At 38.0% G+C, this 21,328-nt stretch overlaps 2 protein-coding genes and 1 long non-coding RNA gene across 4 annotated transcripts in view; 1 reads left to right on the forward strand and 2 right to left on the reverse strand.

Annotated features, from left to right (window-relative positions):
* The first annotated feature begins 242 nt into the window (after window positions 1-242).
* LOC133527591 (adenomatous polyposis coli protein 2-like) lies at window positions 243-20,214 on the forward strand. Of its 2 annotated transcripts, XM_061864658.1 has the most exons (9): window positions 243-367; window positions 547-611; window positions 867-1,068; window positions 5,717-5,842; window positions 9,415-9,521; window positions 10,527-12,210; window positions 14,002-14,099; window positions 14,937-15,012; window positions 17,462-20,214. In XM_061864658.1, the coding sequence occupies exons 1-8, from the start codon at window positions 352-354 to the stop codon at window positions 14,994-14,996; spliced, it is 2,358 nt and encodes a 785-aa protein (XP_061720642.1). In that variant the 5' UTR covers window positions 243-351; the 3' UTR covers window positions 14,997-15,012; window positions 17,462-20,214. The 2 variants fall into 2 exon arrangements, with proteins under 2 accessions (XP_061720642.1, XP_061720641.1); XM_061864657.1 differs by lacking the exon at window positions 14,937-15,012.
* LOC133527611 (uncharacterized) lies at window positions 7,058-8,250 on the reverse strand. The gene is made up of 2 exons (XR_009800901.1): window positions 7,648-8,250; window positions 7,058-7,226 (listed from the first exon to the last, which is right to left on the reverse strand). It is a non-coding gene; the product is annotated as an uncharacterized LOC133527611 (long non-coding RNA).
* Window positions 20,215-20,494: 280 nt separating the features above from the next.
* LOC133527587 (midasin) overlaps window positions 20,495-21,328 on the reverse strand; it is a 37,925-nt gene continuing 37,091 nt past the window's right edge. The window contains exon 41 of the mRNA XM_061864648.1: window positions 20,495-21,268. Within this exon, the coding sequence (XP_061720632.1) occupies window positions 21,083-21,268 (186 nt within the window). The 3' untranslated portion in view covers window positions 20,495-21,082. The remainder of the gene's footprint in view (window positions 21,269-21,328) is intronic.

Here is a 21,328-nt window from a genome sequence, read left to right on the forward strand (position 1 = left end):
CGAGTTCAGCCATTAAGATAGATAGAGAAAGCATATCCCGTATCCGGGCATCTTGCCACGAGCGAGTGTACAAAAGGCTCACAATAAAAACCGGTTAATCGCAGTGCTATAAGAAACCGATGAATAATAAAGTACAGAAATAATTTTACGATAAAAAAATAATCAGATCGTTACAAAAATCAACATTAATCAAATAAATAAATAAAAATATTTTTGTACAATTTGTATTATAAAAATAAAATAAAATCATGACTTACTATATTTTATTGATATGGAAACATTGTAAATATTTTGCGTGAATGAATGACACATATTCTTGACGGAATCTGAAACTCAAAATAAAATTTAATAATGGTGGACCGTTTGGGTACGTAATTTTAACAATCAAAATTACACCAACTTGTGGTCGTTATAAAAATGTGTGTACCATTAACTTTTGGTTGTTATATCAAGTTCATTACTGTCATTGTATGCCCACTTAGTTTGACGTCAAACTTTGATTTTGTACCGCAAATTACTGTACTTAGATTGTTCTTGTTTTTTCAGTAAATAGTGAGGCAAATGCAAGAAGAATTGCTATGGTGGAAAACTGCTTCGGCAGTTCGGGACAGGTAAGGCAATTCGAAGTAATTGGATCGGCTTGAAAAGTATGAAAAACTTTCGAAGTTTGCAAATGCTACCTACTCTACTCTCTTATCAGACAACTAAGTGAGATAAGTCTACGGCACAAAAGGCAAATTTGACTTTAGGATTTTTCATGACAGCGTACATATGTATGATATGTACCATAACAATTTCAGATTACATTTTCTTGTCATGGTATTTATAACCATGGCTGAAACAATTTTCCATTTCTCGTTTTTCAGCCCTTGGCAGAACAGGGCAGAGTTCTTGTGGGTGAGGGTGTCTTAACCAAAATGTGCAGGAAGAAACCAAAAGCTCGTCAGTTCTTCCTCTTTAATGACATCCTGGTCTACGGAAACATTGTCATAAACAAAAAGAAATGTAACAAGCAACATGTCATTCCACTAGAAGAAGTGAAGCTGGAGGCTTTAAAGGATGATGGACGTAAGTGTTTGCTAATTCAATATTGTCCAACTATGTGTAAAAGCTACAATGTTTTGTATTAAAATAAGCTTTACAGCTTTAGTGTGAGACCACACTGGTGCATTGCGTTGCGTTACGTCGCGTTTTTTCTTTGCAGGTGTCCTCGCAGCATTGACACTGCACATTTTACATAATTTTTTATGACATGCCACATTAAATGCGTTGTGATGGCGCGATGCAACGCAACACTATGCACCAGTGTGGCATGGCCCTTATGCTCCGGATTACATAGTTCATGAGAGGCTAAATTTAGTCCAAACTAACAACCAATGAGTTAGATAAGTTCTTGATGCTAGCTCATTATTGTATCTGCTTCTCTTACCTGGTTATGTCCTCATTTAAAATCATTTGAGGGTTTCATGCCTGAAGCAGCAATTGGAACCCAGTTATTAAGAGGATAGGAGAGTGGTAATTTCTCCATACAAACATAATCACCTGTTTCCTCTGTGGTTTATGATCCTAGAGTGAAGATTTTTTCAACTCAGATTAGTATGAATGAATGAATGAATTTATTTCATAAACATCAAATTACATAGATTTCCTTAAATTAGAAACTCTGCTTCCTAAATAGGTATAACCTGTACTTTAGGGTAAACAGCGCTCCTCCCCAAAAATTTAGTTGCAGACGTTTTATTTATACAATTTTAGGTAAAAATTGAAAAAACATTTAGTATTATTAATACTGAGAAATTCAACTTATAAATCTAAACATGTGTATGTGTGTGTGTGTGTGTGATGTGTATGTGTGTGTATGCAAAAAGAGAAAATGAATATGTAGAAATATTCGATAGATAGTTAAGTAATTATATTCATAATATCTTCAGTATTTACGTAATTTTGATGTAATATTTAGTGTTTTATTAAGTTATATTTATAAATATATGGTCCATTAAAATCAAAGAATCTTCTGCTAAAGGCTGTGTTAAATTTTTTGGATCTTTTCCCAACATAGAACGCTCTATGACTATATTTCTTACATGTTGTCTATTGTAGTCAAATGTTGAGTGGTATTTGAGGGCAACACTTAGAATAAATAATTGTCTTACTGATAGGACTTTTGCAGTTTTATATAAGTATTCTGTAGGAGTTATGAAAGGCAGAGAGTGCATAACTTTAAGTACGAGTATTATCAATATCTGTGTCATACTGTTTTGCTTTTTCTGGTATTTTTGTTTTTTTAGTGCTAGGGCTCTTATTGGCTAAAACTGTCTTATCAACTAGGCTGCAAATAGAAGCATGGTATTCAAATCTGATAATTGATATCAGATTCCAGATCCCAAAAAGCAAACAGTCTGACACAGATAATTTCATTTAACATTTGAATTCAAAATTTCATAACAATTGAAGGTTTGGAGGAGGAACCCTAGATTTTTAAGATTTATATGCAGGATTTTTCAACAGCTGCAGTTGTCCTTATTGCACTAATTTTATGGCTGCATCCGTCAACGCAACTGATATATTCAACTAAAATTCTCAAAGCTCAGCTCTACTATCTTTCTATATGTCAGCTGGTTAAATTTCATTATATTAATATTACAACTTACACAGAAAAACCCGACAATAATAATTAATATAATTTTTAAAAGTAGTCAAGCTTAAAATGAACTGAAAATAATGGTATTTATTTATAAATAGTGTGATGGTACAGGACCCTCATCATTAGCATAGTAACTGTCCCAAGCATACAAATACAAATATTAAATACAAGTTAGGAAGAATGAATCAGTGTGATGAATCATAGGTAATATTTTATTCTTATCAATGTAAATGTATCATGCATATGTGTAGGTATCATGTTGGTGCCACATTTTCAATAGGATAGCATTGTAACCAATAAAATTGATCCTATTATCGCTTTTTTATATCTATCATAACTGTAACAATTACTATAGACAACTATGGAATAGGATAGGAAAGAAGACGCCCAAAATATAATAAAAATGTATTTGATGAATATTATAGAAATTTATAGTAGATTTGCAAATTGTGCTGATGAATCACCTTCAGACTTAACTTAATTTGGCACCAAAATTATCCACAATACTTTTATGGCTTCTACCAAGAAACCAGCTGATGCTTATGTCACTTTTACTATGAAATCATAAGCACCAAATTACATTGGCCAGCTATTCTATAAGAGTGCTTTACTTGTGTGCCTCACAGACTTCTTGGGGTCCGTGAGACCTCAAGATGTCTGGTGAAAAAATAACAGCCTAATATACAAGCTCATCAATTCAGTTCACTCAAGCAAAAATTAAACATCAAGGGCTCGTCTAAAGAAAAATATCAGCAATATGAGTATGGGGTCTCTATTTATCTTTAATTAATGGCCTCCTAGCCTAGTTGTTAGTGACACTGCTGATAAAACAGGAGTTCCTAGGTTCGAATCTGGGTAAGGGTATTTATTAGTGTGTTTTTTAGCGCATTAAGGTGGTGCGCTTTACGTTACGCAAAAAACCGTCATATTGTTTATCAATGTAACAACCAAATAACGTTTTTTGCGAAATTTCTGTATGAAACAAAGCTTTAGCTTATCCCAAAATAGATAGATGCGCCTATATTTATGTAGTAATAGTGTGTAATTACTTAATAAAAGGCGTTTTGTGTATGGAAAGCGAACCACGTTAAGAGGGAAAAATAGCTTTTTTTTTAATACTACGTCGGTGGCAAACAAGCATACGGCCTGCCTGATGGTAAGCAGTCTCCGTAGCCTATGTACGCCTGCAACTCCAGAGGAGTTACATGCGCGTTGCCGACCCTCACCCCCTCCCCCCCTAATTGAGCGAAGCTTTGCGATCCTACCGAAATAACGGTACTTTTTCTATGAAACCGTTTTGTCCATGTCCTATTTCGTAGAAAATGGTTTCCACCTACTAAATCTTAACAAATCACTTTGATTTTGATGTCTATCCTTTCGGCATAATATATTATAGATAACGCATTTATGAAAATAAAAAAATTGCCAATTTTTTTTAAAGAAGAAACAACACATTGTAAATGTTTAGAAGTGAAAAACATTTTCTCTTTTTGTATGGACGCGTGCAGCAGTGCAGTGCTCCGAGGGCTCTCAACTGCCAGTAACCCGCCAGGCGGGTGCTCAGTCTGTAGTCGTTTGTCGCTGCATACGGGTTTTCACTTGTCATCGGCTACGCTCGTAGCGCGTAGCACATGCTGGCACTAAATGTGTTAACGAATATTTTTCCTGAGTAATATATGCTATCTATGTATTTAAAAATGTATTTATGTATCTATAAGTATGTATATCTTCGCCTCGTACCCATAGTAAAAGCTTTACTTACAATTAATTTGGTGTTAGGTCGATCTGTGTAAGATTGTCCCTAAAGATTTGTTTAATTGAGGCATTTTTATTGATATTATCTTATTTCTACACATAGGTAATCTTGCAGGTTATGGTAAAACAACCATTTGAAAATAAATATATAAATTAATTGTTATTAATAATTTCAACTAAAAATAGCCAAAATTCCTTAAAATTCAACTCTTGAATACACTTGGTACTCATTTCTGATATACGTACGTGACCAAATAAACAAATAACGATATCAAGATCAATACTAACACTATCTTGTTGAACTTACACTTGACACCATCCAAAAAATGTAACTTAATGTAGGCGTAATAAGGTTTAATTTACATTGACACGTCCTTTTTGTGTTAAGTCTACATCATTATAAAAAAGGGGATTGAAGTGATAATATATTTGAACATGATATGATAAAATAACGTAACACTATTTTACAAGCTTTTATTTAACTTGCCATGTATGGGACAAATCTTGCAAGTTAAATTTGACCCACTTCCCGGTTTCCGATGAAGCTGAAAATTTGCATACATATGTAAGTCGGGTGGCAATGCAATATTATGGTACCATCAAGCTGATCTGATGATGGAGACAAGAGGTAGCTATAGGAACTCTGTGATAAAACAACGCAACCTAATTGTGTTTGGGGTTTTTAGTATTGTCTCGATGAGTATTAGTTGCCTGTGGGAAAAAAAGTACAGTCCGCGATAAAAGCTTGTACCAACAATGAAATTGTTGCCAAAAACTTATTATAATTCCATCAAAAATACTAAGTATGTTATAATGTGCTTATTATTATGCGTCACAGAGTGACATTTAAATCAATACTCATAGGTGTTCCGGGTGTCCCTATCAACCACACAAAAGAGATATTTCCAATATTTTATAATGATGATGATGTCTTTCTTTTATTATGGCATAGTAGTGCTTTGATTATACACCTTAGAGGATTAACTACCGAGCCTAAGAGTCCTTTTATTTTTCGGTTTGTATGGTGACATGGTCCAAAAAAGAAAATTACAGGAAATCAAAGATAAACCATCTTTATTTCTTATACAAATTCGCATTATCATGCACCTCAATAGAAGAGAATATACAGATAATACCGCGACTCAAGTAGAGCTAAATAACAGGCGGCAAATAAAACCAATCTCTTCAAAGCAACCATTAGGTAACGGAAATTAATAGATTAACCTATCGTCTGTGTATGATAAGGATCCCATCCAATCTTTTCGATTTATAACCACTACACGCATCGAAAGGGTCAACTTTGCTTTATTTGTCTAGAATATCGCAACGGCTGGCTTATCCGCACGGCGTCCAAGTCGTTCGCGGTGTACGCGGCCACGGCCACCGAGAAGGAGGAGTGGATGGCACACATAGAGAAATGCATAGAAGACTTGCTCAGGAAAAGTAAGGAACCACTGGCTAAACTTTGTTTTTGTATCCCAGACACTAAAATAACAGTTAGATCGCGAAGTTGTGAAGAAAATTTTGCCGATTTTTTAAAAATGAAAACGTAGTAGTCAATTAGTCAACGGAATTTCACTTTAGTATATGGGATATCAAAACAGCGCTATAAGATTACATTTCTTGTTTTAAATGTTTGCTGCACTAGATAGAACTACCAGTCACTAATTTGTAGGTACAGGAAACTGCAAAAGTGCATTCCATTCAATAAGTGGATATGCACTTTACAGGCGTGTGTACCTGTTATGGCGAGGCGAATAATACACACATTTTGCTTAGGTAGAAATCTGCTGGTATTCCTAGTAACCACCGCTAAATAACATAATAGGTAGTAAAAACTGTACACGATAAAATCCGGCCGTGCATGATCTGGTATATCTTTTTACCGAATCCACTTATTCAAGCAGTTCATTTATTTTAATAATCTGTAATTATAGTACTAGACAATAAAAATACAATAATATTACAATGTTCGGACTTCTGTAAGTTTATGGCGAATATCCTACATCGTACCTTTAATTTTCCGTCCAGCGTTTTCTTATAATCTTCACTCGCTCACTGAAAAAAAAACCTGGTACTGGTAACCAGAATCTGGTTAGCTGTACTATACTGTCTTGTTGTATATGTGACGACAGGACACTTTGTAAACATAACCAGACCATTCTGGTTAAATTAAATTTGTTAACTCTATGAAGCGTATAGTAATTCATAAAGTGCAGAAATGTAATGTATACCCATGCACCCTAGTAGTGGGTATAAGACTTTTAGTAAACCCAATTAGCCGGTCTGTTAATGGTTACTAAATAATACAGTAACATATACGTTCCTATCCTGTTGTTATAACAAGGTATTTGGTATGTGTAACTGAACGATTTGTGCGGTGTACTGGTTTTATATTGTTCACGTTACCAGAACGCACTGTGCTAATGGGACTTCTAAACGGGCCATATGTTCACTGCAATATGTGGCCAGCAACTATTGGTGTCCTCTTACTCACATGTTAGAAAGGGACACTAATAGTTGCCGGCCACGTATTGCAGTCAAAATATGGCCCGTTTAGAAGTCCCTTCAGCACAGTGGGTTCTGGTTACGTGAACAATATATAACCAGTACACCGCACAAATCGTAGACAATTTAAAAGTAAAATAATACGAGAAATAAAATCAAACGCTTTATTATTGGTTTTCTAAATAATGATAATTATAAAGCATCTTCAAATTATTTAAAGTATATCAAGAACAGTATAAATTAAAGGGTCTAGCAGGTTAGGTTAACAAGACTGCCCCCCACGAGGGATTTGGTTATACTTTTAGAGTAGTGGCTGCACCTGAGAACAAATAAATAATTAATTTAAAACATAGTTTTTGTATTTTACTTAATAAATACGTATATATGCGTCAACCCTAATGTGCAACAACCTAGTTAGAAAAGGCAAAATAACTGCTCAAGTTACTTGTTTTATGAATATATGAGTTATAATATCACTCTCGTCGATAAATAACATGGATAAAATGCATAGCCATAAAATGACGCCATTTTGTTACAATAAATATGTCGTCACGCGAAATAATTATGTAGGTATCAAACACAAACTAGGTAAGTACAACCACACACCACACCTCAAGTATATGGCTAAAACTATTTTACAGCGGAATTGAATACAAAGCATTCATAATTATTTATTAATAATGAATACAGGCGAGTGATGACAAACATTAATTTCGACCATAACATCAGCTTTTACTTACTTTCGAAAATTTCCGTATATTCCTCCAGGTTCCACGTTATTAGATGGTTTCTTAGGTCTTCGTCCATGTTCACAAAACAGACAAGTTTTTAAGCACACTTATACTATACACTTGTACTAGTTTACAGTTAAATTATGGACAGGATCTAAGTAAATAAAAACACCGACCGTCGCAACGAAAGACGCTGGGGCAATGGCTGTTCCGTGACTTGCGCAATTCCTTCCCCCCCCCGCCACCGGCGCATACACCATGGTGTTGGCACAACTGTTTTATTTGTTCAGAATACAATGCATTATAGTAGCCATAACATAATAACTTGTAACGTGTACACTCGTATCTTTATTTTTACATATCAATAGTTAGTGTTACGATGCATATATTAAACGAGACAAACGTTTAATATTTACAACACTTGCATCTTTAAATATACAACGAAATTGTAAGCAGTACTAAATTGCATTTAACTAGAATTAAACAGTGATGTTTAAAAAACAAGTTTTACACGATACATCATTTTTTGTTATTACTACCGGATTTTAGTAGGTATAACTATATTTTTAACTACTATACGTTCTGGTAGTATTGTAGAAAAATATTTTTTTCGGTGCTTCCTGCTACAATGCCACCATTGTGTTTATATTTTCATATTAAGCTGTTTTATGCTCATTACTTTTTGAAACTCTCTTCTTTTCTAATTGAGGTAGTCTGGAAGACTTTCTACTCCAAGCATTGAAAGTCATATTGTAAGCATTATTTTGTCAAAAAGTAGTTACATAACCACAAATTATTACAAAAGTGCTGCTTGAAAATGCACATTCATTTAAAAGGTTTACCATATCATGCGTGGCCGGGTTTTATCGTGTACAATCTTTACTAGAACATTAAAAAAAACAGAAGTTAACCTTTGGTCATTTTGTAGCAGTGACGAGTAGACAATGGAGCATCAACAAACACTCTCTTGTATGAGTGTATATATTGATACTTATACAAGAATTTCCTGTAGATTTTTAGGGTAAGGTATGGGTAAGGGCCGATGCGGGATAAGTGTAACTGTTTACACATTGATTAGTGCTCAGTGCGAGTTCAGTATGAATATGCCACTAAACACAAGTAGCACATGTATGGACTCGCTACATATACAGGGTGTATCTAGTCACTTGCAATAATTTACGGACTGAATAAATAGGTCATACTGAACAACTTTTACAATGGGACCAACGCCGAAAACTCAAAAAAAATTTACTCTCCCATACAAAATATCAAGGTCAGAGAGCCAAAGTGTATGAAACACAATTTTTTTCGCGATCTTGGGGTTGGTCCCATGTAAAAGTTGCTCAGTATGTCATCATGTATGTATATCAATGTGTAAACAGGGCCTAATGTACGACTTATCCTTATTGACCTTCATATATGTTTTTGGTACAAGACTCAATAATGTAGACCTTCTAATTTAAAACGAAAAGGTCATGCATTTGCACGAAACATGTGTATGGACAATAGGCGATTGAGTCGAATCAGCTATCCTGTTTTACGTGAATACCTTATTATGGAGTCAACAAAAGGGACGTATTGTGTGACATCACACAATTTAATTTGTATATCGACAGCTAAAGCTCACTAATTTGACAAAAAACTATTAAACAAAAATCAACCTTGTTTTGGTACTACTACGGTTCACTATGGCTCTGAAGCTGTAGTAGAGTTATGGTTGTCACCTGACGATACTGCCTATTTTGTCCCGCATTTGTAACATTGATATGTTCCCAGGCGGAAAACAGCCACCATCGGAGCACGCCGCAGTATGGGTGCCCGACAACGAGGCGTCCAATTGTATGCACTGCAAGAAGACACAGTTCACTGTCCTCAACAGGAGAGTAAGTCATCCATCTTTATTATTATGAAAGGTAGAATTAAGGAATGCAATCTCCATAGGCAGAACTATTGCAAAAGTGTCAGTTATAAGTAATAGTTCAAAAACTCTCCAGAGTAGTGCTAGAGTAGCTAAGAAACTAGGCGTTATTGACGGAGTGGAGTGCGCTGTCTATGATTTGTTTTTTTTTTAATATTCTAGGTGTTGTAGCACGTTCTGGTACATGGAGATTGCATTTCTTACCTCTACCTTCCATATTTATTATACCTCGCGTCGAATGATGGTCATTATGACAGTTCATCTTTATAAATGTATCATTTAAGGAATAAAAATACGGTAAAAATATATTTTTTTCAATTGCTTTTTATATTAAGCCTAACCAAATGAGACTTCAAGGAACGATCATAGGGATCGCCATTCGACGTGCGAGGTAAGACACTCATGAAGTTAATATTCTAACAAGAAATGTGCGCCCGTGTGTGTGTAAACAATAAACATCACAAATGTGCAATCATTTTTATATTTTGCATAACTAACTATTGTGGCGCAGTGATCCAAAGAGGGTCCTGGCCTCCAAAACGAGAGAACGCCACCTGTCCCGATCTCGTGCCACCTCCCGCCAGTTGTCGGCCCTGAGTTGGCACAGATCCGCCTGTACACTGTCGCTCCAGCGGTATCTGGGCCGACCCACTGGATTTTGCATATTCCGATTAATTTATTCTTCGTTTTCTTATATTTCCATGTATGCACAATAATGCACATGCATGAATCTATCTACTAAGAATAAGCTTAGCTTTCACAGTTATCGTCACCGCATCCGGTTCCGACTCAGTGTATTAACCGCTCGACGGAACGCCATTAATCCTTTGAACGCCACGCCTACTGCACGAATGCATGAGTCATATTGGGCTATTGTAACCATGCGCGCCAAAGTATTAATTATTTTTCCTGTAAATAAGTTAGTTAATGTAATAGGATCATCCAATATAAAATGGGTATGATGTTGTAGCACCATTGCCGCAAATGTGGGTCGGTGGTGTGCGGACCGTGCTCGTCGAAGCGCTACGTGCTGCGCGGGCAGAGCGACAAGCCGCTGCGCGTGTGCCTGCAGTGCTACGACGAGCTCACCCGCGAGCGCGCGCGCCCCGCGCAGCCCGACCAGCCCGCCAGCACGCCCGGTCAGTATACAAGCCGCTGCGCGTGTGCCTGCAGTGCTACGACGAGCTCACCCGCGAGCGCGCGCGCCCCGCGCAGCCCGACCAGCCCGCCAGCACGCCCGGTCAGTATACAAGCCGCTGCGCGTGTGCCTGCAGTGCTACGACGAGCTCACCCGCGAGCGCGCGCGCCCCGCGCAGCCCGACCAGCCCGCCAGCACGCCCGGTCAGTATACAAGCCGCTGCGCGTGTGCCTGCAGTGCTACGACGAGCTCACCCGCGAGCGCGCGCGCCCCGCGCAGCCCGACCAGCCCGCCAGCACGCCCGGTCAGTATACAAGCCGCTGCGCGTGTGCCTGCAGTGCTACGACGAGCTCACCCGCGAGCGCGCGCGCCCCGCGCAGCCCGACCAGCCCGCCAGCACGCCCGGTCAGTATACAAGCCGCTGCGCGTGTGCCTGCAGTGCTACGACGAGCTCACCCGCGAGCGCGCGCGCCCCGCGCAGCCCGACCAGCCCGCCAGCACGCCCGGTCAGTATACAAGCCGCTGCGCGTGTGCCTGCAGTGCTACGACGAGCTCACCCGCGAGCGCGCGCGCCCCGCGCAGCCCGACCAGCCCGCCAGCACGCCCGGTCAGTATACAAGCCGCTGCGCGTGTGCCTGCAGTGCTACGACGAGCTCACCCGCGAGCGCGCGCGCCCCGCGCAGCCCGACCAGCCCGCCAGCACGCCCGGTCAGTATACAAGCCGCTGCGCGTGTGCCTGCAGTGCTACGACGAGCTCACCCGCGAGCGCGCGCGCCCCGCGCAGCCCGACCAGCCCGCCAGCACGCCCGGTCAGTATACAAGCCGCTGCGCGTGTGCCTGCAGTGCTACGACGAGCTCACCCGCGAGCGCGCGCGCCCCGCGCAGCCCGACCAGCCCGCCAGCACGCCCGGTCAGTATACAAGCCGCTGCGCGTGTGCCTGCAGTGCTACGACGAGCTCACCCGCGAGCGCGCGCGCCCCGCGCAGCCCGACCAGCCCGCCAGCACGCCCGGTCAGTATACAAGCCGCTGCGCGTGTGCCTGCAGTGCTACGACGAGCTCACCCGCGAGCGCGCGCGCCCCGCGCAGCCCGACCAGCCCGCCAGCACGCCCGGTCAGTATACAAGCCGCTGCGCGTGTGCCTGCAGTGCTACGACGAGCTCACCCGCGAGCGCGCGCGCCCCGCGCAGCCCGACCAGCCCGCCAGCACGCCCGGTCAGTATACAAGCCGCTGCGCGTGTGCCTGCAGTGCTACGACGAGCTCACCCGCGAGCGCGCGCGCCCCGCGCAGCCCGACCAGCCCGCCAGCACGCCCGGTCAGTATACAAGCCGCTGCGCGTGTGCCTGCAGTGCTACGACGAGCTCACCCGCGAGCGCGCGCGCCCCGCGCAGCCCGACCAGCCCGCCAGCACGCCCGGTCAGTATACAAGCCGCTGCGCGTGTGCCTGCAGTGCTACGACGAGCTCACCCGCGAGCGCGCGCGCCCCGCGCAGCCCGACCAGCCCGCCAGCACGCCCGGTCAGTATACAAGCCGCTGCGCGTGTGCCTGCAGTGCTACGACGAGCTCACCCGCGAGCGCGCGCGCCCCGCGATATTCATTTATTTATTCACTGTGAGACTTTTTCTACTCGTCGACTTTAATGGCTGAATTAATATTTCGTATACCAAAATATAATTGCGTACTTTTCTAAGTAAGATTTTATATCACGATTGTATAAAATACTAGTATACGATAAGAATAAGAAATATTTATTAGCACAATAAGTTACAAAATTTAAATTAATATTTAATTGTACATAGAAAATTGCGCTAAAAGGTCTTCACTAAGCTTGATGTCCCGAAGTTAGTCTTACGACACACTACGGAACGCTGGTTTTCAGTGAAGCCTGGTAAAACTAATTATAAAACTAGAACTAAATCTAGAACTATATCTAAAAAAACTAGAAGCATCTAGTTTTTTTAGATACCAATATCCAAGAAAATATACACAGCATTTGTAACATAAACATAGAATTCGAATATTTACTTACTAATCTTTTAATGAACATAAAGAACAAACACAAAAGAAAAATAAAAAATCAGAAGAGTGGAATTATAAGTCTTAAATTAAGGTTCTTAATCTATATAATATATATAAACCCATATCTTAATGAATATATATACTTGTTGTGTCTTTGTGTGTGCGTATGTGTGTGAGTGTGCACGGTTGCCTAAGTACTACACTTTTGTTTATCCAGCAGAAAATTTCTAAGCTTAAGTTTAAAAGAAGCGATCGAATCGTGACATAATAGAGAGCTTTTCAGTCGAGTACCGAGCAACGGAGCTTGCTGAGTTGCCTAAGTAAGGTACGATATTGAAAAGCTTATTTATGCAATACTTTTTCTATGAGTTATCTAAAATAATACTTTTTTACTATAAAACCTAAATAATTAATGAAAATTGGTAAATATCTCAGAAAACAAAAATGTAGTACAAAAGACAAACGCGCGTTGAATGAATATGCTTATGATGAATAAGTTGCCCATTTAGTTCTTTTAATTTCAACGACCGAACCGACCGGATACCATCTTAATTTAGTTGTAGAGTAGAAAAAAATAATGCTCTTGACTGGCATAGATGGCGCTTTACGACGCCTTATCCTGCTAAGGCTGAGCCATACAAATGAAAAGTCCAAAATTTGCCATTGAAATTCCCACGTGTAGTCCAGGGAATACAGTTGATTTTATTTTGTTTAAAGATTTAATGAAACAAAACAAATGCAACTCTGTTTTAGATGATTAACTACTTACTTAATTACTAACTGAATAATTCCTAGCTATGACTTTGGGCCTTCCGAAGATAAGTTTTATTTTTATAACCATCGAATAAATTATAGCATTTTTAGCTGTCAAGTTCGAAGCTCAATTTTGAATATTTGTGTTTACTAAGGTACAGCCTGCACAATTAAGGATTCCGCTACAGGGAACCTCGCTTGCCCTTATACCATACCTGAGGGTTAGCGACACGACGCACAGATTCACGCTTACAAGTTCGAACAAGTTTACGAAGTCTTAGGCGCGTATTATAACCTCGTGTCTTTTGCAAATATTTCCCATATCCAACCTATGTTGAATCTTGATACTCAGTATACATCGTTCTTGAGGGTAGGTTTAGGTGTACGTCACCACGAGCGTACAGAAGCCGCTATAAAAATTAAGAATAAATAAAAAAAATGTTAAGGCGGGGCGGGTCGCTAGTTATTTATAAAATACTTCATGATACGGCGTCTGCGCAATCTAGTCCATATATAAACTGACCGAAACATTACAGTGAAACCGTCGTCGGACACCGCCGGCTCGGGCGGCGACTCGTCGGCCGACGACGACAGCGACGACGACGACGACCGCGCCGACGAGAAGCATGATGAGGTACACACATACTATGAATACTTATCTAAGTCTTAAAGTCTAACGCGGATCCGGGTGGCAGCGAGACACCGCTGTGCACGTATATAGCGACGTTCCGCTCGCACGCCCGTGTGTGAATACGCATCCAATGTTAAGACCGCTTTAACTCGCAAAACCTCTCAATGTTTGAAGGAGATAAAGATTTTTCACCACACCAACTGGTAAAGACCCTCTTGATTGTTCAAAAACTAATAAGAAAGTTGCATTTTATCCAAATGTGGGGAAAAGTAATCAGATGCAAATTTTGAGTTGTTTCCTTAAGATAGCTGGTAGAATTGACTTCTAAATCATGCTTTTGAATGATATTTTTTTATTACGTTCATTTGGATTTATTTAGGTTTGATTTTTTTTATATCTCATAGTTAGTATTTTCCTCGCGTTGGTGTGGTAAAAAAAAATGTAGTTCACTCGGAGGCAAAGTTTGTTTAACCCTCGTGCCTTGAAACCCTCGCAACGCTCAAGATTCTACTTCTCGAACCACTCGCTATGCTCGTGGTTTAATTTTGAAATCTTTCGCTTGCTCAGGTATCAATATTAGCACGAGCGGTTAAACAACAACTTTGCCCCCTTGTAAAACAAATAACTATTGTTACTTAAGCCGACGTCAGAGGGATACTCAATAAAATATTCATAGTATTTAATGGGTGTGCTATATAAGTAAATGTAATGGGACTGCTATATAAGTAGTATTTGTCAATGTGTGTGTGATATTTTCAGCTTTATATGTAAAATTAACCCTGTATTTATTATTTTATTTATGAAGATTTTGAATATCAATGCGTGATTGTTTATTTCTAGGGATTTACAAGTTATAATGGTGTCAAAAATGGATTTGGAAGTAAAGTCACAACAGTATAGTACAAATTCAGATTGAGTAAGTGAAGCTCATTCATGCTTCGGCACTTTGGTGGTTTGAGTTTATTTGTGTTTGTTTTTGTCGGTTTTATACAAGCTCCTTTATAGATGAACTAGGCATTTGAGATGTTCTGGAGGTCTGTTGTTTAAGGTTTTACTTGTAACCATTGACATATATATCTAAGGACAGGCCTTACGGGCACTAAGAAGGTGCTAGTTCAGCCACAGTGTAAAAAGTAACAGTGGGCCTTTGATGTTAGCGTAAATGCCGACACCGCTCAAGGTCACCGTACCTACCTAGGGTTGTCGCAGACTTACACAACTGCCCAAAAGAGGAGGGAAATGTTTTTAGGTTTCATGTATGTATGTATGTGTACTAATTTTATAAATGGCGTCCATTTTGGAAATAAAGGTGGCGGACGTCACTTTTTTGAAAAAGTCATCATGGGTGTTGTTTTCTGGGTTTTAGAGGGTGTAGATTTCAAAAATGGCATCTATTTTGAAAATAAAGATGGCGGACGTCACTTATTGAAATGGGTATCGATGTGTGTAGCAGTGATGTGAACCATCTTTAATTCTAAAATGGACTTTATTTTTGAAATCTGCACCCATAAAACCCCCCAAAATGGACGTCATTTTCGTAATCGTAACCCCGAGGAACCTCAGAGATGACACCCATATCGATTTTTAAGAAAAGTTAATGTCCACCATCTTGGATTTCAAAATGGATGTCATTTTCGTCATCGGAACCCCGAGGAACCTTGGAGATGACACCCATATCGATTTTTAAGAAAAAATAATGTCCGCCATCTTGGATTCCATAATGGACGTCATTTTCGTAATTGGAACCCCAAGGAACCTCGGAGATGACACCCATATCGATTTTTAAGAAAAATGAATGTCCACCATCTTGTCATCATCATCATCATCATCTTGGATATCATTTTTGTAAATGGCACCCCGAGGACTCTCAAAAATAATTAAAACATCAAATACTAACATGATACATATACAAACAGAAGCTAGAAACATTTTTTGCTTGCATCTTAAACTACTCGTAATTTCTTAAAATAAGCTATAAAACATGTCCGCCATTTTGAATTAAAAAATTGATATCATATATGATATATTTTGTTGACACTGAAACAAACAATTAGCACATGTCGTATGCAATATTTTAATTATGCACAAATTGATTGATAATTACAAGACACGCGTCAGCCCTCAAAATCATATCCCTGAATACGAACAATGGCGAGTATGAAACTCAGGGACCGCCCCTCCCGCCCCCGTCCCTCGCACCCCGCACCCCGCACGGTTGCCCTGTCTAGACGCCTTCGTCGACCGACTGCATTATTTCTTAGACTGTGGTTCAGCGGTGTCACACACGAATTCGAGCCAATCGTGCAATCTAACGCAACTAGTTGCGACCAATCGCGCGCGTGATGCGAACTCATCAACCTATCGCGTTGTGGCGTTAAGATTGCACGATTGGCTCGAATTCGTGTGCGTGACACCGCTGTACTGGCCCCATTCTTATTGCCCGTAAGGCCCGTCCTTAGATATATATGTCAATGCTTGTAACTAATTTAATTTGTTTTGTTTCTACTCATCAGTTGTTGTATTCTTTGTTATGTTTTATTGATTTTTGATTGAAGCGTGTTAGATTTTTTAATGTCTTGCAAGTTTCTGTCATACATAATATGTTTACTTCCATTTATTAGCCATCCACATCGCTATAATTTGCTCCCACTTCATATTTCTCATCATACGCATTACATACTTTGATGGTAACTGGCAGATTCACTTCGCCTCTTTTGCGCAAATACCACTCTACATCTGCATCTCTTTTGTTTTCATTCCTAGGAATGAGATGTAAGTGATTCTACACGAATTAGTAGTAAGTAGGCGAAGTTTCCACCATAATTTTTAAGACTCCTGTATTGGAGTAGTAGTGATATTTACAAAAGTACTTAGTAAATACCACTATTACTCCGAAAGTTAACCTTTTTCTCGGAAAACTTGTAAATAACTAACTTCTAATATTGTCCCCGTTGTCTTAAGCAATACATATAAATACATTCATTGTCTACCCGATTTCAAGTACATATGTATGTACACAGACATGTCCTTAACTTTCCTTGTGACATCCAAGACTATTTTATTTAATACGCAATAGGAAACTTTATTAAAACGTATTAACAGGTTCACGGTCCGTGCCCTGTATTGTATACATTTGGGCCATGGCAAGCCTCTCGGGATATATATCTAGTTCGCTGCTCTATTACAAGAAGCCGTAAGGTTTATCAGATTGTGTGTGTGTGTGTGTGTGATCTCTGACCGTGTTTAGGTTAATTTTATAGCTTTGTCGGCTATGGTCGACTGTGGAGATAAAAAGGTTAAACCATACATATTTACCCCAGAGCCGGCAATAGTACATCAACTATACATTGATTGTTATGTTTCAGCCAAAATTCTATGGTGATGGTGATAAGACTGAAGAGACCAACAACCATTCGTCCAAGGATTCCGCCAAGTGAACAGATGTTAGAGTTAGCTCCTAACATATCTTACCAAAATCTTTAACGGCCCTTATAAACATGTAAGTGATTGTTGATCTTAAAATCAAGGTAAAATTTATAATAGTTATAAATATACCTAGATATTTTGGTAGCACGAACGTTGACGTCTAAGTGTTTGACAAAATAAAAACATCGACAGTCCTGTTATCGATAAGTGCCACTTCAACGTGATAGAGGTAATACAAAGAAAAATATAGGGTAATAGGGTGCGTTAAAAATAGATAATAGTAACAAAACTATAAATTTATTTATATTTTACATACTTTAGAAAACAAATTGAAACCCTTTTGTAACTTTCTTTCTTCTTGTCACTGAATTAATTCTCCCATAAGTCACTCCATGATAAATACACACCCAAATTGTCTTTCAAATTGACGCAGAATGATACAACATGTACTATATTAAGCCCATTTTTGATCCCATAGCAAATCTGTGTCTGTGTCTCTGTATATGGCTACAGTGTAGGTGTATCTTAGTTTTTTATTATTAACAGTATCGCACTGATGTATTAATAACCCTCTTTCTCTTTTACTTAAATATGTATACTTCGTTGAAGTAGTAAGTATGTACTTATCGATAACAAGATTGTCGATATTTTTATTGTGGTAAGCACTAAGCAAATTCTGTTCCTGCCAGAAAAATATCTACGTATAGTTATAAACTATTTTTCAATTACTAATGCGACCATCTTGAAGGAATATATGTGTTTTAAAGTTTTGGTGAGATAGAAGGTTAAGTAATCTAATTATTGACGCCCGAAGACCCTGTCATTGACACCAGTAGATTATATAGTCTTTAACTATTGATTTAGGGCGCCTATAATAGGATTGTTTAACCTAAAAGAGCAAAAGTAAAATATTTACAAGCCTTATGAACAGGATTAAGCAAAACTTGTTTTCTTTTATTTATTTGATAATTTTTTTATCTGGTGGAATTTGTTGATGGAATAAATCCATATATTTTTTTATGTAACCACATTTCCTAATTTTACTCATTTTATTTCTTATACCACAATGTGTGTACAAAATTTAACAAAGAATATTCAGTGTAAAATCATGAGACGAATTCTATCAAATGTTGTCACAGCAACAAGTAACGTAAATGGCAAATTCAATATTGCATTACTACGATAACATTGTTATAGTACTGAAACCAATATATTGATAATGATACTTCAAGTTTTAGTTCATGTGTGTTTTTTGTACTCTAATAACATACGTTTTGATCCAATAATCATTCGAGTACAATTTGGAACACTTAACATACCATAACAATAAATTCCAGTCAAACGTGTATAATCTTTAAGAGTATTTATTATTGTTTGCGACACAAAGGCCGTTGGGCAAACGCATTCTCATGAATAGGGAGTATTACTGCATTGTTCTGCTACCAGAGAGAAGCACTAGCACTACTATGCCTTAAACAGTTTTTCGAGAAGTTTTCACTATGCCATTGATGCATCAAGAGGCGGTTTGTTTACAGCGAAACGCAAAAATCAAAATTTCGTTATCTGCCTCTTAACCGCTCCAATATGCAAGAGTATTAGAGAGGCAGATAACGAAATTTCGATTTTCGTGTTTCGCGGTAGGCCCTCAGTATTTGCTAGAGGCTCCCCCTACGCATAGGTTTGTGTAATATCCCCTATCTTTAAATTTGTCTCATAACAACTGACGATCTTTGGAAGGTCGCATTCAAATGTACTACTTATCCAAGTGTTTTTAACTTTATATCGATTTTTAAACCGAGACTAGATTAGAGCATAAAACATCATTTTCAGTAGAAAATGCACGTTTTAAATCTAAAGCAATGTAGTTAGACAAATATTAAACTTACCTTACTTCTTTCTGACTGTAAATCGTTTTTAATACGAGGTCCAAGTAAATTTCTTAATTACTTCAAATTTGTACTTTTTACACTTTACTGTAACCTTTTATTAAATGAGAATGTAAATATTTGGAGTTATTAGTATCGGTTTTGCTTCCAGCTTTAATATCGCTCAAACGAACCGAGACGGCAGGTTTTATTTAATTCTAATTTATTTAACAAACAATACCTTAACATGGTACTAACAGAAGTTTACAATAATCCTTAGATTAAGTTACAATGTTATGTCGATCATTACATATTTAATATTCTACATGAGTTAGCATATTTTATTATAAACTTTATGATAGTTTATATTTTGCTATTTTTATTGTTAATTATTGCGGATTGGTTTAAGAATTAGACTTGATTTGGAGATTTAATAGGTATGATATTTACAGGGTTTAAACGTTACGCAGTTTCTAACTATTAAATTTGGATATTATACTGGTTTGCTGCTATTAGAATAATTGAAGAAAAATTTAAATTGGCTGTTTTTTAAATCAATCCGTATATTGTAAAGTTATTGTCTAGAATCGTATGTATATCAGTTTTTTTTAGAAATTAAGAGGTGCATTGAGTAGCGTAATTTGTTTCGTTCAGAAACACGATATGGATAGTTTATTTGCAAAACAATACAATATTAAAATTGGCCTTTGTATCGTGGCCTAAGTGTTAGCTGTTTTCGTTTCGCGAAATACTGATAAGCAAAATTATTTTAAGATATTGTTTAATTTTCAGTTGACAAATATACAATAATATTTTTTATAAAGTTATTGTTATTTTTACTACATCTCCTAAACATATTCAAAGTGTTAACCTTTCATACAGTTGAAATATTTATCTACCGTGTCCAGAAAAATGTGTCCTAGACTCGTATAAATGTTAAATATTTGACTAAACCTTTCATGTGTGTAGTGGTCAAAGATCGTGGTTGGAACAGGTTTGTTGTGCTGTATAGTTTGTTTGAAAAGGTAGTTCTAAAAAAATGCAAGAAGTCTAAAACTTCGGCCAGGATATCATACGCAAACAGGTAAAGTGAATAAAACACAAGAATGATATTTCGTAAATGATATTATTATCAACTTAAAAAAGAAAAAAATATTGACTTATTTCGTATGTCCATCACAGGCACAATGTATCTTTGCTATCTACGTTTATCTAAACTCTCCATAATCTTATCTCTATAAAGTCATTGCCTTATCGATCAAAAAACAATATGTATATCATTTTACAACATAATCAATATAATAATATGTACTGTTAGCTTCCGCCTAACTATAATGCAGGATATTTGATAAAATTGAACATAATTTTCGTAAGTTTTCTTCACTTCTGATTTTGTATAACTATTAATTTGTCTCGCCCAAGAATCACATTTCTATATATTTACTTTTCGAACACTTCTTACAATCTTGCTTCCTTATGCTTATTACCTTAGTTTCATTTTAATCTTTACACAGATACCTAGGGCCGTTGAAACAAATGCGAAAATATTCTACTAATAATAAGTGGCTCCATATTCCTTATTTTCTTATTAACTAACTTTTTAAAACGTAAGTGTTCTAAATTATAACAAGAAATTTCCACAAGAAATGTACGAGTATATTTTAGACGTATTTTCTAATCACCCATAAAAATTCACTAACTAGTATTGACGGCCAGTTCAAACCACTGTCTCAGCGCGTCACCGAGAACGTTAGGCAAAGCAGATATGTCCCGCAGTATGAGGTAGAAGGGGAACGGGAACGTGTCCAAATACTGCACGAAGCCAGTCAGCGTGTTGGTTGTCGGGTCTAGGAGTGGCCGACGGATGTCCATTATCGAGTCCTAGAAAAAACGATTTGTTCATGATGTCGGAAAAAATGTTCAATTATAAACATTTATTTA

The sequence above is a fragment of the Cydia pomonella genome, chromosome 18 (genome assembly GCF_033807575.1).
Source record: "Cydia pomonella isolate Wapato2018A chromosome 18, ilCydPomo1, whole genome shotgun sequence".
NCBI classification, from domain to species: domain Eukaryota; kingdom Metazoa; phylum Arthropoda; class Insecta; order Lepidoptera; family Tortricidae; genus Cydia; species Cydia pomonella.